The 17,304-nt window shown below is 47.9% G+C and overlaps 1 protein-coding gene across 9 annotated transcripts in view; it reads left to right on the top strand.

Annotated features, from left to right (window-relative positions):
* The window catches only part of ILDR2 (immunoglobulin like domain containing receptor 2), a 321,823-nt gene that overhangs the window by 178,622 nt on the left and 125,897 nt on the right, over positions 1 to 17,304 (top strand). For all 9 annotated transcript variants that reach the window (XM_075593591.1, XM_075593596.1, XM_075593592.1 and 6 more), the window contains one exon: positions 1,240 to 1,359. In XM_075593591.1, the coding sequence (XP_075449706.1) occupies positions 1,240 to 1,359 (120 nt within the window). The remainder of the gene's footprint in view (positions 1 to 1,239; positions 1,360 to 17,304) is intronic.

Genomic DNA, 17,304 nt, shown 5'->3' with positions numbered 1-17,304 from the left:
CAACTTTCAAAAGCACGCCAGCGCCTCATCGACCCAAGCCTGAAATCGTCTGGTTCTCTGATCGGCCAGTCCCCTTACGTAGACCTCGGTGTTCTATGTCTAACATGGAGCAGGGGCTGGCGACCAATCAGAGGATGGATCTTAACTCAGCCAGCCAATCAGAATGGGGGCTCATCTGGATGCTGACCTCAGAGGAAGGGGTGTGTCGAACCGGCTCGAAAAGCCGGGTGAGCGAGATATATGAATTGGCCAATGGGAATCATGCCTACTAGTAGCGGCTCCACCCAGCCAGCCCATTGCCTCCCGCTGGGCAGGCTCCACTAGGTCTGACAGTACAAGTGTCTCCCCCAAAGGGAGCTCTTGTTCTCCAGACCCAGTACTCCGCCCTTCTCCACGCACCAAACAGTTTTTACACCTCTCGACTTCCCTTCTCCTCTTTGATCCTCGATCTCTATGCAGACATCCCGGTTCCTACTTAGATGCCAGGACTGTCTGTATTGTATACACACTTTATAAAACATATTCAACTTCATTATAACAAATATTATCCTTATGGGAACATCATACATGTGGGGAAACTACGACTGGGATACTTGGGACCGAAAACCAGCGTTCTGGGGGACACTGGGTATCCCCGGTGTAATATACTTCGCGTACCCGCAGAATCTGCCTGCTCGTCGGGTAGAATTACGGGACTAGCAGTAACTTTGTTCCCCGACCCCCTACACAGGTTCTGAATGCATTTTTACCCAAATATCCCCCTTGAAAATCCCACACCGGAAATCTCAGGTTTATTACATAACAGGAAAAGGTTAACACACAACAGGACAGGTTTTAGGATATACACACTGTCCCTGGCTTATGGTGCTTCTAAGCTACCAGGGAGCCACGGTTTTCAGGGGTAACCAGTCGGGCTTCACCTTTCTTGTGAAGACTGGCTACCCCCTTTACCGTCACAGAGAGGGAATGGGGCAATGAAGGAAAACAGAAAAAGAAGGTATGATTATCGAAAGAGAAGAGGTATGGCAGGAAATAGAGAGGGTAGAAGGCATGGAACGGAAGAGAGAGAATAGGTGAACAAGAGGGGAGAAAAGGTCACCAGTGAAAGCGAGAGAGAAGCTCAGGACATGTAAAGTGGGATCCGGTACACTGAGGGAGGGGAGGGAGTAGAGGAGGTAAGTGTCTCTGTTAACGTGCTACTTGTTCCACTCTCTTATCCTGTTTGTTGGTGGGTTTCAGATGCCGACCTCCAGTTTGGAAAGCTGCAGTGGGGAGACAGTGGTCTGTATTATTGTCTTGTTGTGGCTTCTGATGACCTGGAAGGCAAAAATGAGGACCGGGTGGAACTCCTTGTAATGGGTGAGTATGTGCCCCTTTCACTTCTTTCCTGTCCCGGTTGTTTACCCTGCAGTTTTCACCTTTTCCTGATTGATGTGTGGATGATGTTTATCACTGCAAGCGCAGAACAATGCAGGTGTAATGAATTCCTGCGCTACAAACCCATTTTTGAAGTATATTGGAATAAAAGAACTTACTGTACACGAGCAGATGGTGATGGGTCTTCTCGGTGCCCGATTTCCCACTAGGCAAACTCGGCAAGGTTAGGGGGCCCCCGTAGGTTGCGGTGGGCCGGTGCTCTGGTTCCTCAGCTCCACATGCTGTAGCCTGGCAGTCACTGTCTGCCATACTTTCCCTCCTCCGGTTGGCGCTCGAATCCAACTTCCGCCTGACCGGAGGAGGGAGCTGAAGGATGGAGCTGCAGAGTCCCCGGACCTCACTCAAGGTAAGGTGTGTTGCAGCGTCGTGTTGTCATGGCGACCTGACATCAAATGACACTGCGACGTCACATGGTGACACATTGCCATGACAACGCGATGTCACATGACGGTGCGATGCTGCAGGAGGAGGGCCGCCTCGAGGAAAGGCCCCCAAAGTCTTGGTGCCCATTGGCTCCAGAGGGCTTTAATCCACCACCGGGTCTTCTGGTTCAAACTTAACTCCTATCGTTGTGTCTGTACAGTAATTTAAAGGCACAGTCCCACTTATAAACATACGTTCAACAAGGGAGAGTCGGGGTGCTCAAGTATCTGGATGAAAGTGAAACAAATATTCAATAGAGATAAAAATAGATGAGCATAGTACTCCGTAGAGAAGCGGGTGGCGGCGTTCACGGATGTATTTCCAGGTGAGTAAGAAGTCGTGAGTTTCCTGAATATAAAAGACAGATATTCCCTGAAGGCCAAGGTGAGTGGCCAAAGTCCAGACCCCTTAGGACCTCATTGGGAGGGTCTGAAGCATCATTTCAGCAGGATAAAGTACTCACAATTTCTTCCTGAATGATTAATAATCCTCACCCACTCCGGGAGCCTCTGACGGGGCGTGACAGCCGCTGGTAGTAAGATCCCGTTGTGTAGAAAAAGGTAGCAGCGCACAGCCAAAGGGAGCCGGGGTCATAAATAGTCATAATTAAGGATTTATTTAAAAAAAACATTACTAAAAAGGAGGTTCCAGGACCCTCGGAGGGTCACTCAGCATGTCAGAGAATGTGTCACATTGCTGAGTGACCCTCCGAGGGTCCTAGTACCTCTCCTTTAGTCATGTTTTTTTTAATAAATCCTTTTTTATTACTATTTCTGACCCTGACTCCCTTTGGCTGTGCGCTGCTTTCTTTTTTCTACACCACTTATAAACATAGAATGGAGCAGTTATAGACTGGAAGCACTCAGCAATGTAACACCTTCTCTCACGTGCTTTGCATTGAAGATACGTTTCGTAGCTTGCCAAATGTATGCCAGAAAAACCTGTGCAGCATCAGGCCCTGAAGAATACCAAATAAGTACTGTGTGCATAGCAAGTCTCTCATATCAGGTGCTAAGTTATGGTGAAATAGTAAATGATTGAAATATTTCACGCTAAGGTATGTAAACGCTGAGAAAAATAAAATAACGGATAGATCGATGTAGATGGATCTATGGATATAGATAGATGGATCAATGGATATACTGTAGATAGATGGATCGATAGATAGAGATAGAGGGATCGATAGATATACAGTAGATAGATATAGATAGATGGATCGATAGATATAGATAGATGGACAGACAGACAGACAGATGTAGATAGCTTTAGATAGACAGAAGTAAATAGATGTAGATAGATAATTGTAGATTGATAGATAGATGTAGATAGATAGCTGTAGATAGATAGATAGATGTAAATAGAAGTAGATAGATAGATGTAAATAGAAGTAGATAGATAGATAGATAGATAGATAGATAGATAGATAGATAGATAGATAGATAGATAGATAGATAGATAGATAGATAGATAGATAGATGTAGATAGATAGCTAGCTGTAGTTAGCTAGATAGCTGTAGATAGCTTTAGATAGATAGATAGCTGTAGATAGATAGCTTTAGATAGATAGATAGCTGTAGATAGATAGCTTTAGATAGATAGATAGCTGTAGATAGATAGCTTTAGATAGATAGATAGATGTAAATAGAAGTAGATAGGTAGATGTAAATAGAAGTAGATAGATAGATGTAAATAGAAGTAGATAGATAGATAGATAGATAGATAGATAGATAGATAGATAGATAGATAGATAGCTGTAGATAGATAGCTAGCTGTAGTTAGCTAGATAGCTGTAGATAGATAGATAGCTGTAGATAGATAGATAGCTGTAGATAGCTGTAGATAGATAGATAGCTGTAGATAGCTGTAGATAGATAGATAGATCGATGTAGATAGATAGCTATAGATAGATAGCTATAGATAGATAGCGATAGATAGATAGATAGATAGATAGATAGATAGATAGATAGATAGATAGATAGATAGATAGATAGCGATAGATAGATAGATAGATAGATAGATAGATAGATAGATAGATAGATAGATAGATAGATAGATAGATAGCGATAGATAGATAGATAGTTAGATAGATAGATAGATAGATAGATAGATAGCTATAGATAGATAGCTATAGATAGATAGATAGCTATAGATAGATAGCTATAGATATATGTAGATAGACAGATGTAAATAGATGTAGATAGATAGATAGATGTAGATAGAAAGATATAGATATAAAAGGGGGGCGGCCATGTTGAGGGCAGACCTGCGTGAGCCTGAGCTCTCAGGTTGGGTTAGGATTGGAGAGTTTGCAGTGTGTCAGCAGGAGCAGCGAGTCACAGTCTGGGCGTGATCGAGAATCCGAGCCGTCTTGGAGGGGACCCACAATGGCAACATTTAGTACACAACGAGCTCCCACTGTGTGCGGCACCATCACAAAGCCAATATACCCAGGATGGGGTGGCTAACGCACCACTGACACTGACTCACACACGCGTATTGTGAACTGTATTATCACTGTATGTTGTGTGTGGTGATCCTGTGCTGCGGATCACGGCTTGTCCAAGGCTTAAGGATACAGTAAATCTGTTGGACCACCCATACGGTTTGCATTTTATCCCGCCGTCTGACGTAGGCCACGAGTGGCCCATTAAGTTATCACTAGGGACTCAGGGCCCCATCTCAGCATTGTCATAAGTCTGAGAGCTAAAAAGGAGGGGTTACATACCGTGGCGAGAAAACGTCTGTGAACCCCAAGGATAATTACGAAAATTCCATGGTTTTTCCATGATAACATTCTTGAATCAAAACCAGTCTTTTCTTAAATATCCAAGTGTTTATATTAACCAACTCCATGTCTTTTGAATCAAAATGATGTCTGGATTAGACAAATAATAAGTCATTAAGAGTCAGGGTATGTGCAAAAGTAAGTGAAACCCTGGTTTTAGCAGCTAAATTAAAGGGGATAATGAGAATCGGGTGTTTAAATAATTAGGTAGATCTTCAGGGGGTGAGTTTGGGAGGCCCCACCCTATATAAAGATCAGAAACGGTGAGTTTGGTCTTCACTATACAGGTGTGTGGAAACTCATCATGCCACAATCACAAGAAATCTCAGAGGACCTCAGGAAAGCCGCTATTGATGCTCATCAGTCTAGAAAGGGTTACAGATGTGTTACATTTACACAAGGTTTGCGTAGGTAACCGAATACTCCACTGGGACTATTTAATCTTTGCATTTATTAACTAGCTAATGTTTCCAGGGATAAAAGGACTTGTTAGAAGCACATTAAGCGCTGTAGACCTGTAATGCAATTCCCTCGGCTGCGTGCCCCCCGAAGCACTGCAGAATTACATAAATACATCATTGAATCAATGTTAACATTTTTACATTTAAGTTAATGCTCTGAAACTAGTGTATTGAAACAGAAAAAAAAACAATCATGCTAATGATATCCAGTAGGCCACAATTAATATGGCCACCTCTGTATAGTTACATTGTAGAGGAGGTTGAAAAAAGACATATGTCCATCAATTTCAACCTATGCTAAATGTATACGACAGAAACTTATCCTATATTTGTACTTACAGTATATTGATCCAGAGGAAGGCAAACAAAACACCCCAGTGATACATCATCAAATGATATCTCATAAGGGGAAATTAAATTCCTTCCTGACTCCAAATAATGGCAATCAGCTTTCTCTGTGGATCAACACCCTTCCCATGTATACTTATTTGGTATATCCTTGTATACCTTTCCTTTCTAAAAAGATGTCCAACCTTTTTTTAAGATATACACTTTATCTGCTATCACAGTCTCCACGGGTAATGAACCCCACATTGTAACTGCCCTTACTGTAAAGAACCCGTTCCTTTGTTGCTGGTGAAATGTTGAATATTGGTGGCCCTTGAGGACTGGGGTTGCTTACGTCTGCAATAGGGCTTCAATCTTCCAATGGAAGCTTGGGATGAGTTCACAGCATACAGAGTAGAAGCCTATTTCTGCACATTTTAACGTCGGGCACAGGGGCTGTGTGGTTGTGTTGTGGAAGGTGCGTGGCGCTTAAGAGGAAGCAGCTGTGGAGACAAAGACTTATCGGGCATAACATTTAGTATTTGTAAATGTAAAATGTCATGTTAAAAGTAATTACAGCAGCTCAACTTAAAGCCTGAGATTATGACAAGCATGGTAAATTACCAGTGATAAGAACTCTTCTTCAGTTGGTCATTAATGAATAAGAAAGTAGGTGCTGTAATTGGACTTCCTACTTTAGCTGCCTGGATTTGCAAACTCATTCTGTTGTGTTCTCCTGAGAGCTGAAAGTCACATTACACATAAGGACAGATGTGTCACACACTGAGATACTGCTCCAAAGATGACCCAAATTGCATCTTTTTTGACTGTGCAAACCTTGTAGCAACGTGTCATGGCGTTTGGCCCCGGGTTTTCTCAGCTGGTGCCAGCGACCATTGCTGGGATTCATTTTAAGAGATTGTGGAAATGTGCACGGTTAACTGGCGAAGTTTTCCGTTATGTTAATTAGTTTCTCCCAAGAGATCCGCGTCAGAATAAGATTTGTAAAAAATGTTTTGCATCTCTCTCTCTCTGCCCCTCTCTCTCTCTCTGCCCCCCTCTCTCTCTCTCTGCCTCTCTTTCTGCTTCTCTCTCTCTCTCTGCCTCTCTCTGCCTCTCTTTCTGCCTCTCTCTCTCTCTCTGCCTCTCTCTCTCTCTCTGCCTCTCTCTGCCTCTCTTTCTGCCTCTCTCTCTCTCTCTCTCTCTCTGCCTCTCTCTCTCTCTCTCTGCCTCTCTCTCTCTGCCTCTCCCTCTCTCTCTGCCTCTCTCTCTCTCTCGGCCTCTCTCTCTCTGCCTCTCTCTCTCTCTCTGCCTCTCTCTGCCTCTCTGCCTCTCTCTGCCTCTCTCTCTCTCTCTCTGCCTCTCTCTCTCTCTCTGCCTCTCTCTCTCTGCCTCTCTCTCTCTCTGCCTCTCTCTCTCTCTGCCTCTCTCTCTCTGCCTCTCTCTCTCTCTGCCTCTCTCTCTCTCTGCCTCTCTCTCTCTGCCTCTCTCTCTCTGCCTCTCTCTCTCTGCCTCTCTCTCTCTCTGCCTCTCTCTCTCTGCCTCTCTCTCTCTCTCTCTGCCTCTCTCTCTCTCTGCCTCTCTCTCTCACTGCCTCTCTCTCTCACTGCCTCTCTCTCTCTCTGCCTCTCTCTCTCGGCCTATAACGTGGACTAAGGAACAGAATGTGTTATTTAACATTCATTCGGTGACCGTGTGTGGTTAGGTGTATGCAGTAATATATTAACCTGTCATCTGCCAGTCACAGACCCATTATGGTCATTTGCAGTCTCACCTGTGTCACTACCTCCCACCTCCGTGCCGCTGATAGCATGCGGTCCGTGCTCCATCCCGCATCACCCTCCCTTACCCTGCAGCCTTAGATACCGGTGCAGAAAGGTGCCTCTTCAATGCCTGTGAGGGGAAACTGATGAGTTTTGGGTGATGTACCTTAAAGCTGTGGTTTCAGCCTTTTTTTGGTTAAGGAACCCTAGAATTAGATTGTGAAGTTCTGGGCAACCCCAACCCTGTCCCCCCGTCTCGTGCCTCTCCCCCTGTCTCTCTATCCTTCCCTCCTCACACTCCCCTCTTACGCTCTTATCCCCTCTCCCCCATACACTCCCTCTCACACTTTCCCCTTACGGTCCCTTTCCCCTTCTCACCCTTACGCTCCAACTCACTCTCCCCCTCTCCCCTTATGCTCCCTCTCTCATCTACACACACACACTCTCCCCCTCACATTCTCCCTCTCACACAATCCCTCTATCCCTCTCTCCCTCCCACACTCTCCCCCTTACGCTCCCTCTCTTATACACACACACACACTCTCCCTTCTCCGACGCCCCCTCCTCCTATCAGCCGGAAGTTGAACGTTGCGTTCCAGCGCCGACAGGAGGAGGGAGAGGAAGGATCGCAGTGATTGGACAGCTGCTAATACGTGGGGCGCCGGCGGGCCCGGGACAGCTGGGAGAGCTCCCCCAGCTCTGCCCCCCCCTGGCAGCCGCAGACCCCCTGAGAGGTGCTTGCGGACCCCCTTAGAGGTGCTTGCGGACCCCCTGAGGGGTGCTTGCGGAACCCCTGAGGGGTGCTTGCGGACCCCCTGAGAGGTGCTTGCGGAACCCCTGAGAGGTGCTTGCGGACCCCCTGAGAGGTGCTTGCGGAACCCCTGAGAGGTGCTTGCGGACCCCCTCAGAGGTGCTTGCGGAACCCCTGAGGGGTGCTTGCGGACCCCCTGAGAGGTGCTTGCGGAACCCCTGAGGGGTGCTTGCGGACCCCGAGGGGTGCTTGCGGAACTCCTGAGGGGTGCTTGCGGACCCCTGAGGGGTGCTTGCGGAACCCCGGTTGAAAATCACTGTCGGAAAGTTTGTTGGGGGAAACCGGAGGCACAGCTAGTTTCATTTTTTTTTACATTTGCTTCAATAAATTAATCAAATTCTTCAAATCTGCAGATTATGAGAAAGATGCGAGATGAAAAAAAGCCATTTAAAATAAATAAACAAATGTATAAATGTTGCATGCCCTGTGTATATGAGAACCACTATCCGCCTGTATTTCCATGATAACACAGCTAATGTCTGGGTTTGCCGGTAAGTGGAACTGCAACGTCCACTAGAGAGACGGCAGCTGCAACGTTTGAGGCACTTTGCTTACCACTGGTTAGTCCCTCCTAGGACCAAAATGTACTAATGGCAGTGACATGGTTAAGGGGTCACATCTGGGGGATTGGTACCTTCATTACCAAAATGGGACACAAGTATTTTTAGATCCTGTCAGTTTGTAAACATGGCGAGCTGAGCGTGATTTCCCTTTTGTCTGATGTCACTGTGTATTATACACTAGTGTGCCCAGCCAGAGGCCCCACGCCTCTTATCTTTACTGGCTTTCTGATAAGGGCAGGGTGGGATACGGGGAACGGAAACACGAGTGACAAACGCTCTCTCATTCAGAGGCCCGTGTGACTTTGTAATTCAATTCCTGAGACATGAAAGCAGCCAAATATTTGCCTTTAGCATGTTTGTATTAATCTAAGGAAACCAATTCAATAGTTCACTTGTGTATAACCAGTGCCGCCGACAAGGGGGTGGGGGGTTTTCTGGGACTGCTGTCCCAGGACCGGTCAGTCAAGAAGTTTATTGCCTGCACCCGCTTTCCCAGGCCCCCCCTTCCCCTTTGCTGGACGGGAAGAGGGGACTCCCCCGGCTCTCATTCTGTGGGTCTCCACCGGGCCTGCAGGCCCGTCTGAGGGCCCCACGTAAGCCCACAATGCTCCCTAACCCATTATCCACTTTTTACCCCCCTCCCCAGGCCCAGTACCCCCTTACCTCCTCCCCAGGACCTCCTTATTTCCTCCCCTCATACTCATTACCTCCTTATCCCCCCCACCCGGACCATTACCTCCTTATAACCTCCCCCCCCCCCCTCCCCAGGTCAATTACCTCCCTATCTCCCCCCTTCCCCCGGTCCATTACCTCCTTATAACACCCCCCTCCAGTCCATTACCTACTTATAATCCTCCCTTCCCCCCCCTCCGGTCCATTACCTCCTTATCCCCCACCCAACCCAGACCATTACCTCCTTCAAACCCCCCCCTCCCCAGGTCCATTACCTCCCTTTTTCCCCCCTCCCCATGCCCATTATAATAAAGGTCCATTACCTCCTTACCCCCCTTTTAAACCCACCGGACCATTACCTCTTTATAACCCCCTCCCCACCCCCCCACCCAGGTCCATTACCTCCCTACTTCCCCCCTCCCCCAGTCCATTACCTCCTTATTCTCCCCCCCCGGACCATTACCTCCTTATAACCTCCACCCTTACCCCCCCATGTCCATTATCTCCTTATGACCCCCCCCCCCCAGTCCATTACCTCCTTATAACCTCCTCCCCCCCCCCTCCCCAGGTCCATTACCTCCCTATCTCCCCCCTTCCCCCGGTCCATTACCTCCTTATAACACCCCCCTCCAGTCCATTACCTACTTATAATCCTCCCTTCCCCCCCTCCGGTCCATTACCTCCTTATCCCCCACCCAACCCAGACCATTACCTCCTTCAAACCCCCCCCCTCCCCAGGTCCATTACCTCCCTTTTTCCCCCCTCCCCATGCCCATTATAATAAAGGTCCATTACCTCCTTACCCCCCTTTTGAACCCACCGGACCATTACCTCTTTATAACCCCCTCCCCACCCCCCCACCCAGGTCCATTACCTCCCTACTTCCCCCCTCCCCCAGTCCATTACCTCCTTATTCCCCCCCCCCCCCGGACCATTACCTCCTTATAACCCCCACCCTTACCCCCCCAGGTCCATTACCTCCTTATGACCCCCCCCAGTCCATTACCTCCTTATATCCCCCCCGCCCCCCACCAGGCCCATTACCTCCCTATTTCCCTCTCCCCCAGCCCATTAACTCCTTATAATCCCCCCTCCAGTCCATTACCTCTTTATAATCCCCCCCCCCGCTCTCTAGTCCATTACCTCCTTATAATCCCACACCTCCAGTCCATTACCTCTTTATAACCCCCCACACACACACACACCCTGGTCCATTACCTCCTTGCCCCCCCCCCCAACCCCCGGACCCTTACCTCCTTATAACCCCCCAGGTCCATTACTTCCCTATTTCCCCCCTCCCCCAGTCCATTACCTACTTATAATCTCCCCCCCCCCCAGTCCATTACCTCTTTATAACCCCCCCCCCTCTGGTCCATTACCTCCTTATTATCCCCCACCTCCAGTCCATTACCTCTTTATAACCCCCCTCCCCCCCACTCTGGTCCATTACCTCCTTACCCCCCCCCCCAACCCCCCGGACCATTACCTCCTTATAACCCCCCCAGGTCCATTACCTCCCTATTTCCCCCCTCCCCCAGTCCATTACCTATTTATTATCCCCCCACCACCTCCGGTCCATTACCTCCTTATCCCCCCCGCCCCCCCGGACCATTACCTCCTTATAACCCCCCCCCCAACCCCCGGACCTTTACCTCCTTATAACCCCCCCAGGTCCATTACTTCCCTATTTCCCCCCTCCCCCAGTCCATTACCTACTTATAATCCCCCCACCACCTCCGGTCCATTACCTCCTTATCCCCCCCGCCCCCCCCCCGGACCATTACCTCCTTATAAACCCCACCCTTACCCCCCCAGTCCATTACCTCCTTATATCCCCCCTGCCAGGCCCATTACCTCCCTATTTCCCCCCTCCCCCAGCCCTTTAACTCCTTATAATCCCCCCTCCAGTCCATTACCCCTTTATAACCTTCCCCCCCTCCGTCCATTACCTCCTTATAATCCCCCCCCCCCTCTTTGGTCCATAACCTCCTTACAGGTTTTTTTCTTGCCCACCTATGTGAGTTTCCCCCTTTAATCACCTCACTGCATTGCTGGTCCCTCTGGCAGTGCAGGGGTTAGCTCCCTCTTCCCCGCCCCTGAAATGGTCAGTGAAAAGATTCCACTTTCTCATCTGCGCGGCGCGGTTTTATCTCCCACCGCGGCACGGTGACCTTTCCACCAGGTTCCCGCGGCACGGTGACCTTTCCACCAGGTCTCATCAATCTTTACAAGGCGTCATTTCCCGCCCGACACGTTATGAAAAAAGCATCTTTATTATTATTTTTCCGTGGTAGTTAAGAAAGTTGACTAAAATAGCTCGGAAAAAAAGGTTGCCATGACAACCCCCGTCTCCAGCACCTTTCCTTTCCCCCGCACCTAGAGATGGTGTTAGGATCCGAACGAGAGGGGTGGGGGGAGGGGGGGGGACACTGTCGGGAAATGAGCTTCCTGTTTCTATTGGAAAGATTTGTGGGCGTTTGTAGCCGTGTGATTGGCCGGCAGTGGTGAGGAAGATAATGCCGCCCTATTGGAAGATACGGTGACACCGAGAGCAGCGTCCTTCTGCCATGTGTGCCTGCCGTGTGACAGGGCCTGTTTACATGCTACCGAGCAGCTGCTTCTGACGCAATGAGACGGCCGGCTCATTGAAATTCAGACGCATACCGCGCCAGGGAGCTGAAGCAATTGCTGCTTATGGTAATTTGCCATTTCAGCGTGGAATGTTTTTCCAAGTAAGGCCGCGCTTATAGTGCCGGCGACGCGACGTTGCCCGAAAACAAATACATTGCCGCTGCCGCGTGCGCTTATAGTGCGCGCGACGGCGACGGAGCGACGTCGCCGTCGTGGAAACTGGAATCCGGCTAAATTTGATTTTTCAAGGGCTGTCGCGTCACGTGATGGCCCTTGAACAAATCAAATTGCCGGAATCCCGCGAACCCGACGCCCGTTACATCACCTGCCGTGTCGCCGTCACCATCGACGGCACTATAGGCACGGGTGTGACAGGGTGAATGAACGTCACCAGCCATAGACCTGGCAAACCTATGTTTACGCTTGAAGTGCAGCAGTGACGAGGTTAAGTTTCAGGTGAGAAGGGCTGCTTAATTAGTCTGACCCCAGCTATATAATCAAGGCGTTTTAAAACCCCCAGGCTGTACACACATGCAAGCTAGCTGGTCAGCAGACAGGAGTGATACTGAAGAGATTGAGTGTCCGGCCTGCTGAAGAGAAGCTGCCTTGTTTTCTCTGCTGAAGAGAAGCTGCCTTGTTTGCTATGCTGAAGAGAAGCAATTTTGTTTTTGTCTGCTGAAGAGAAGCTATTTTGTTTTTGTATGCTGAAGAGAAGCTATTTTGTTTTTGTGTGCTGTATGTTTTTAAGGCTCAATAAATAAGCCTTATCAAGAGAACCCGCGTGTGTGGTTGCATGTACCCTGCAACAATGGCCTAAGAGATGGGGGCTTGGAAACCCACTGCAGAATGGGAAGGACGCGGAAGGTGACCGCGGGGCCGGTGGTTTCATGCTAATGTGTATGTTATTTATTAACTCCTTCGCTGGCGTCCTTCGGTATGTGTTACCAAGTACTAAAGGCTAACCCGGAGATAACATTTTTTAATTTAGTGCTTACCTTCGGCGGCTCCCGGCATCCTCTGGCATCCCTCGGACATCCTCTCTACTGATTGAGCCACCTGTGCTGAAGCAGGGATATCCTGAAAACCTGACCTGTTGGTGGCCCCTGAGGACAGGCGTTGGCCTCCCCTGTACTAAGCTATTACCAGTTGTTTTTCTTGCTTTTGTGTTCTCTACCTGACCCACCTTGATATTTGAGCTCAACACCTGTATAATCCTTCCCATCGTTCTCTGCCTGTTACAATTGTAGCTTCTCGTGCAAGTCCATTGTTTTATTTTTAAATTCCTAAAATCACTATTGCAAAATATATCAAATACATGTTATAATCTCTAGAATGGGTTATTCCATTGGAGCAGCAGGAGAGGATCTGCCTTGGGACCCCACCAATCAAGTTGAATTAAAACTAAATATACAGGGGAGATTGCCCTCAATGTACCACTGTGGCGATTCAGCCCCTCCCACAAAACATCACAGCCCAATAAACATTTCATGTTATTTATAAAATAAATAAATAAAATAAATAAATGTTTGCCTTCATTTGGGGAGGGAATGAAACGAGTTGCAGACACCCTTTGGCTGGAATATATACATGATTGATTTCCCGACAATGATGTTTATTACAACTCCAAGACCTATATGTGTCTAACTGGACAATCCTTAGCAGAATTAAGTCAAATACTAAGTATTAATGACATTTAGAGGAAATCGGCTTCTTTAACCATGAGCATAAAGACGTCTGCCCAGCTTCTGGGAGATATGTGTTCCAAACCCATTGCCTACTTCACTTACAAAATTCTCCTTCTCTCTTTTAAGGCTTTACACTCTTCTCCTTACATCTCGCCCTAATTTCTCGCTATACACCTGCCCAACTCTAGCTTTCTGCTCAAGGATGTCTTCTGTCTGGCCCTTCTGTAGCTAAAGCCCTCTCCCGCCTAAAACCTCTCTCACTGACTGCCCCACACTTCTGGAATATCCTTCCCCTCAATATCTGACTGGCACCCTCTCTATCCACCTTTAGGACCTTTCTTAAAACACACCTGCTTAATGAAGCATATGGGTAGCTCCGTGGCTGATACTATACACCCAATACATAAACCTTGGCCCCCTGCAGACGCACTTACCAGAACAGCCTTCTTCTGTCTCTGTATGTCTCCCCACTTAGATTGTAAGCTCTTTGGGACAGGATCTCCTTTTCCTATAGTTTTTTGTCTGAATAGCTTATTCCCATTATGTGTTATAATATACTGTATCACTGGATTGTAAGTTCGTTGTGGCTGTACAGTACAGAATAGCCTTGTGTTATACACATTGTAAGGAATGTGAGAGGGGTTGGGATTCTGATCCTTCTCTAAGCTATATTTGTGTTGGTCTCTAAATGTAATGACCTCCATACTACCAAAGACAGAGGTCATTACACTCTGCTCATATTACTGACCTCTCTGCAGCATTTGATACTGTGGACCACCCTCTTCTCCTTCACATTCTCCATACTCTTGGTATTCGTAACAAAGCTCTAACCTGGATCTCCTCTTACCTCTCCCACTGTACTTTCAGTCTCTCTTTTGCTAACACCTCCTCCTCCTCTATCGATCTCTCTGTGGGGGTACCCCAGGGCTCTGTCCTGGGACCCCTTCTCTTTTCTCTTTACACACTCTCTCTAGGTGACCTAATCACTTCTCTTGGGTTCAAATATCACCTCTATCCTGACGAAACACAAATTTACTTTTCTACCCCTGACCTTACACCTGCGGTACAGACTAAAGTTTCTGAATGTCTGTCGGCTATATCATCCTGGATGGCCCTCCGCCGACTTAAACTAAACATGGCAAAAACAGAGCTCCTCATACTCCCTCCCAAACCTGGCCCTATTTCCTCCTTCTACATTACTGTTGGAAGTACGATCATTCACCCAGTATCCCAAGCACGCTGCCTAGGGGTCACACTCGACGCCTCTCTCACATTCCAAACGTTTCAAAAACCTGTCGCTTTGTCCTCCGCAATATCACTAAGATACGCCCTTTCCTCTTTTGCTCAACTGCTAAAATTCTGACTCAGGCCCTCATTCTCTCCCGTCTTGATTACTGTAACCTCCTGCTGTCCGGCCTTCCTGCCTCCCACCTGTCTCCCCTACAATCTATCCTTAACGCTGCTGCCAGAATCACTCTACTCTTTCCTAAATCTGTCTCAGTGTCTCCCCTGCTGAAATCCCTCTCCTGGCTTCCCATCAAATCCCGTATCGCATACTCAATTCTCCTCCTCACTTTTAAAGCTTTACACTTCTGCTCCTCCCTACATCTCAGCCCTAATTTCTTGCTATGCACCATCCCGGCTCTTGCGTTCAGCTCAAGGATGTCTTCCCTCTACCCCTTTTGTATCTAAAGCCCTCTCCCGCCTTAAACCCTTCTCACTGACTGCCCCGCACCTCTGTAATGCCCTTCTCCTCAATATCCCACTTGCACCCTCCACCTTTAAGACCCACCTTAAAACACACCTGCTTAAGGAAGCATATGAGTAGCTCCATGGCTGATAACTAACACCTAACACATTAACCTTGGCCCCTTGCAGACGCACTTACCAGAATGCCCTCCTACTGTCTCTGTACGTTCTTCCTACCAACCAATTAGATTGTAAGCTCTTCGGAGCAGGGACTCACTTTCCTAAATGTTACTTTTATGTCTAAAGCACTTCTCCCCTTTGTGTTATTTATATCTTATTATTAATATGATTGTAACTATTACTGCTGTGAAGCGCTATGTACATTAATGACGCTATATAAATAAAGATATTCATTCATTCATTCATGTACAAGGATACTCAAAGTAATTTTGCAGTGTAGAAGAACCAGTGCTTATATTCTGCACAAAATTGTCATCTCTGTTTTTGAATCTCCTGATCTATATGTAGCCATGCATAATAATGACTGCATACATCTTCCCTGTTGGCTGTAAGTCCTGGTAAGTACAGGCCTGCCAACAGTAGTTATGGAGGTTTTCCCTCACACCCTGGTGTGGTGCCCTGTGTAAGGAAGGGAGTGGCTGTATGCTCTGAGTCCCTGGATAGTGACCTCAGAGATGCGCCTGCCCCCTGAGGTATAAAGGGCACAACACTGTCAGTTAGTGTTGTTGAAAAGTGTTGCAAGGTTGGCAGAGAAGCATCGGGTAGAATGTATCTTCCTGCATAAGGGATTGGAGGAATACTTTTGTGACCCTAGTGCTGTAACTAGCGGTAGCAGAGTGACCAATCAAGTCTGTCTAAGCCACACTGTGTCCAGGGACCTGGCACAGTGGTGATCTCCCTAGGAGAAAGGGAATCCCACTTCAATACGGGAGGGCGTACCTGGCAAAGGGACAGCACGGAAAGATGTGCGGCTAGAGCCGGCAGCTGCATAGGGCAGTCTGCTACATCCAAGTCTATAATAAAGATGCCTTGTTCAAAGAAACCCCCACTGTGTGAGTGTGAGATTACTCAACAGTGGCAGTCACCACCGAGAAGGAGTTCCTCACCAGGACCATCTCCCTGCGGAAGCATAGATCCTGATGAGGTGGAGGCGCTGCACGTGAAGTAAGTTGGACTCGCACCCACTACCTCAGATACCTGTCCTGATGACATCCCCTAATAACACCAAGCGGGAGACTCAGGAGTCCTGTTACTAGCAGGTGCACCACCACACACGACCTTGTAATGGGGACCGGTTAGACCACACGGGCCAATGTGAGATTGGGTGGGTCAGACAAGGGGGGTCCAGCCGTTACATATATAATATAAATATTATAGGGCTGAGGCTGCGCATGTACAGCAGGGCCCCGGGTATACGGTGGGTTCCGTTCCAGGGGCCCGCCGTATAGTGAAAATCGCCGGAAAGTGGATCCGGCGATTTTCATGTTATGTGCATGCGCAGACCGGCGTTTTCGACGTTCTGCGCATGCGCGGCCTATGGTCTGCGCGCGCAGGCTACGGTATGCGCGCGCAGACTATGGTCTGCGCATGCGCGCCCGGCGCACCCGCCCGTTTTGCGCATGCGCGGCGTATTATCCAACATGGCGGCTCCCTACTCGATGCCGCCGTATCGGCGGATCTCCGAAAAGCGAAGCGTCGAGAAACGGGGCCCTGCTGTACATGTAAAGTAAGGTACATTGTATCATGATAATCTTTTTTTGTCCCTTCTGTCCTTGGTCCATTTTTGTCATTTGTTTACCCACCAAATGTAGGTACTTGAGCTTGTTAATCAAGTTTCTTACACGTGATGCAGATTGTTATCTCGGGAGGATTATATCACTTGAAATCTGGCATTTTTTGACCAATGAATGAAAAAAAAAATACAGAAATTTCTATAACGTTCTGCATTTAACTCTTCCCTAAATTTCCACTTATACTTCCCAAATCTGAAGCTGCTACACATAAAAATAAAAACAAAATATAGTCCGATAATGTTG

This window comes from Ascaphus truei, chromosome 3 (genome assembly GCF_040206685.1).
Source record: "Ascaphus truei isolate aAscTru1 chromosome 3, aAscTru1.hap1, whole genome shotgun sequence".
Lineage (NCBI taxonomy): Eukaryota > Metazoa > Chordata > Amphibia > Anura > Ascaphidae > Ascaphus > Ascaphus truei.
The sequence above is the reverse complement of the archived record's forward strand: the minus strand, read 5'-3'. Positions and strand labels throughout refer to the sequence as shown.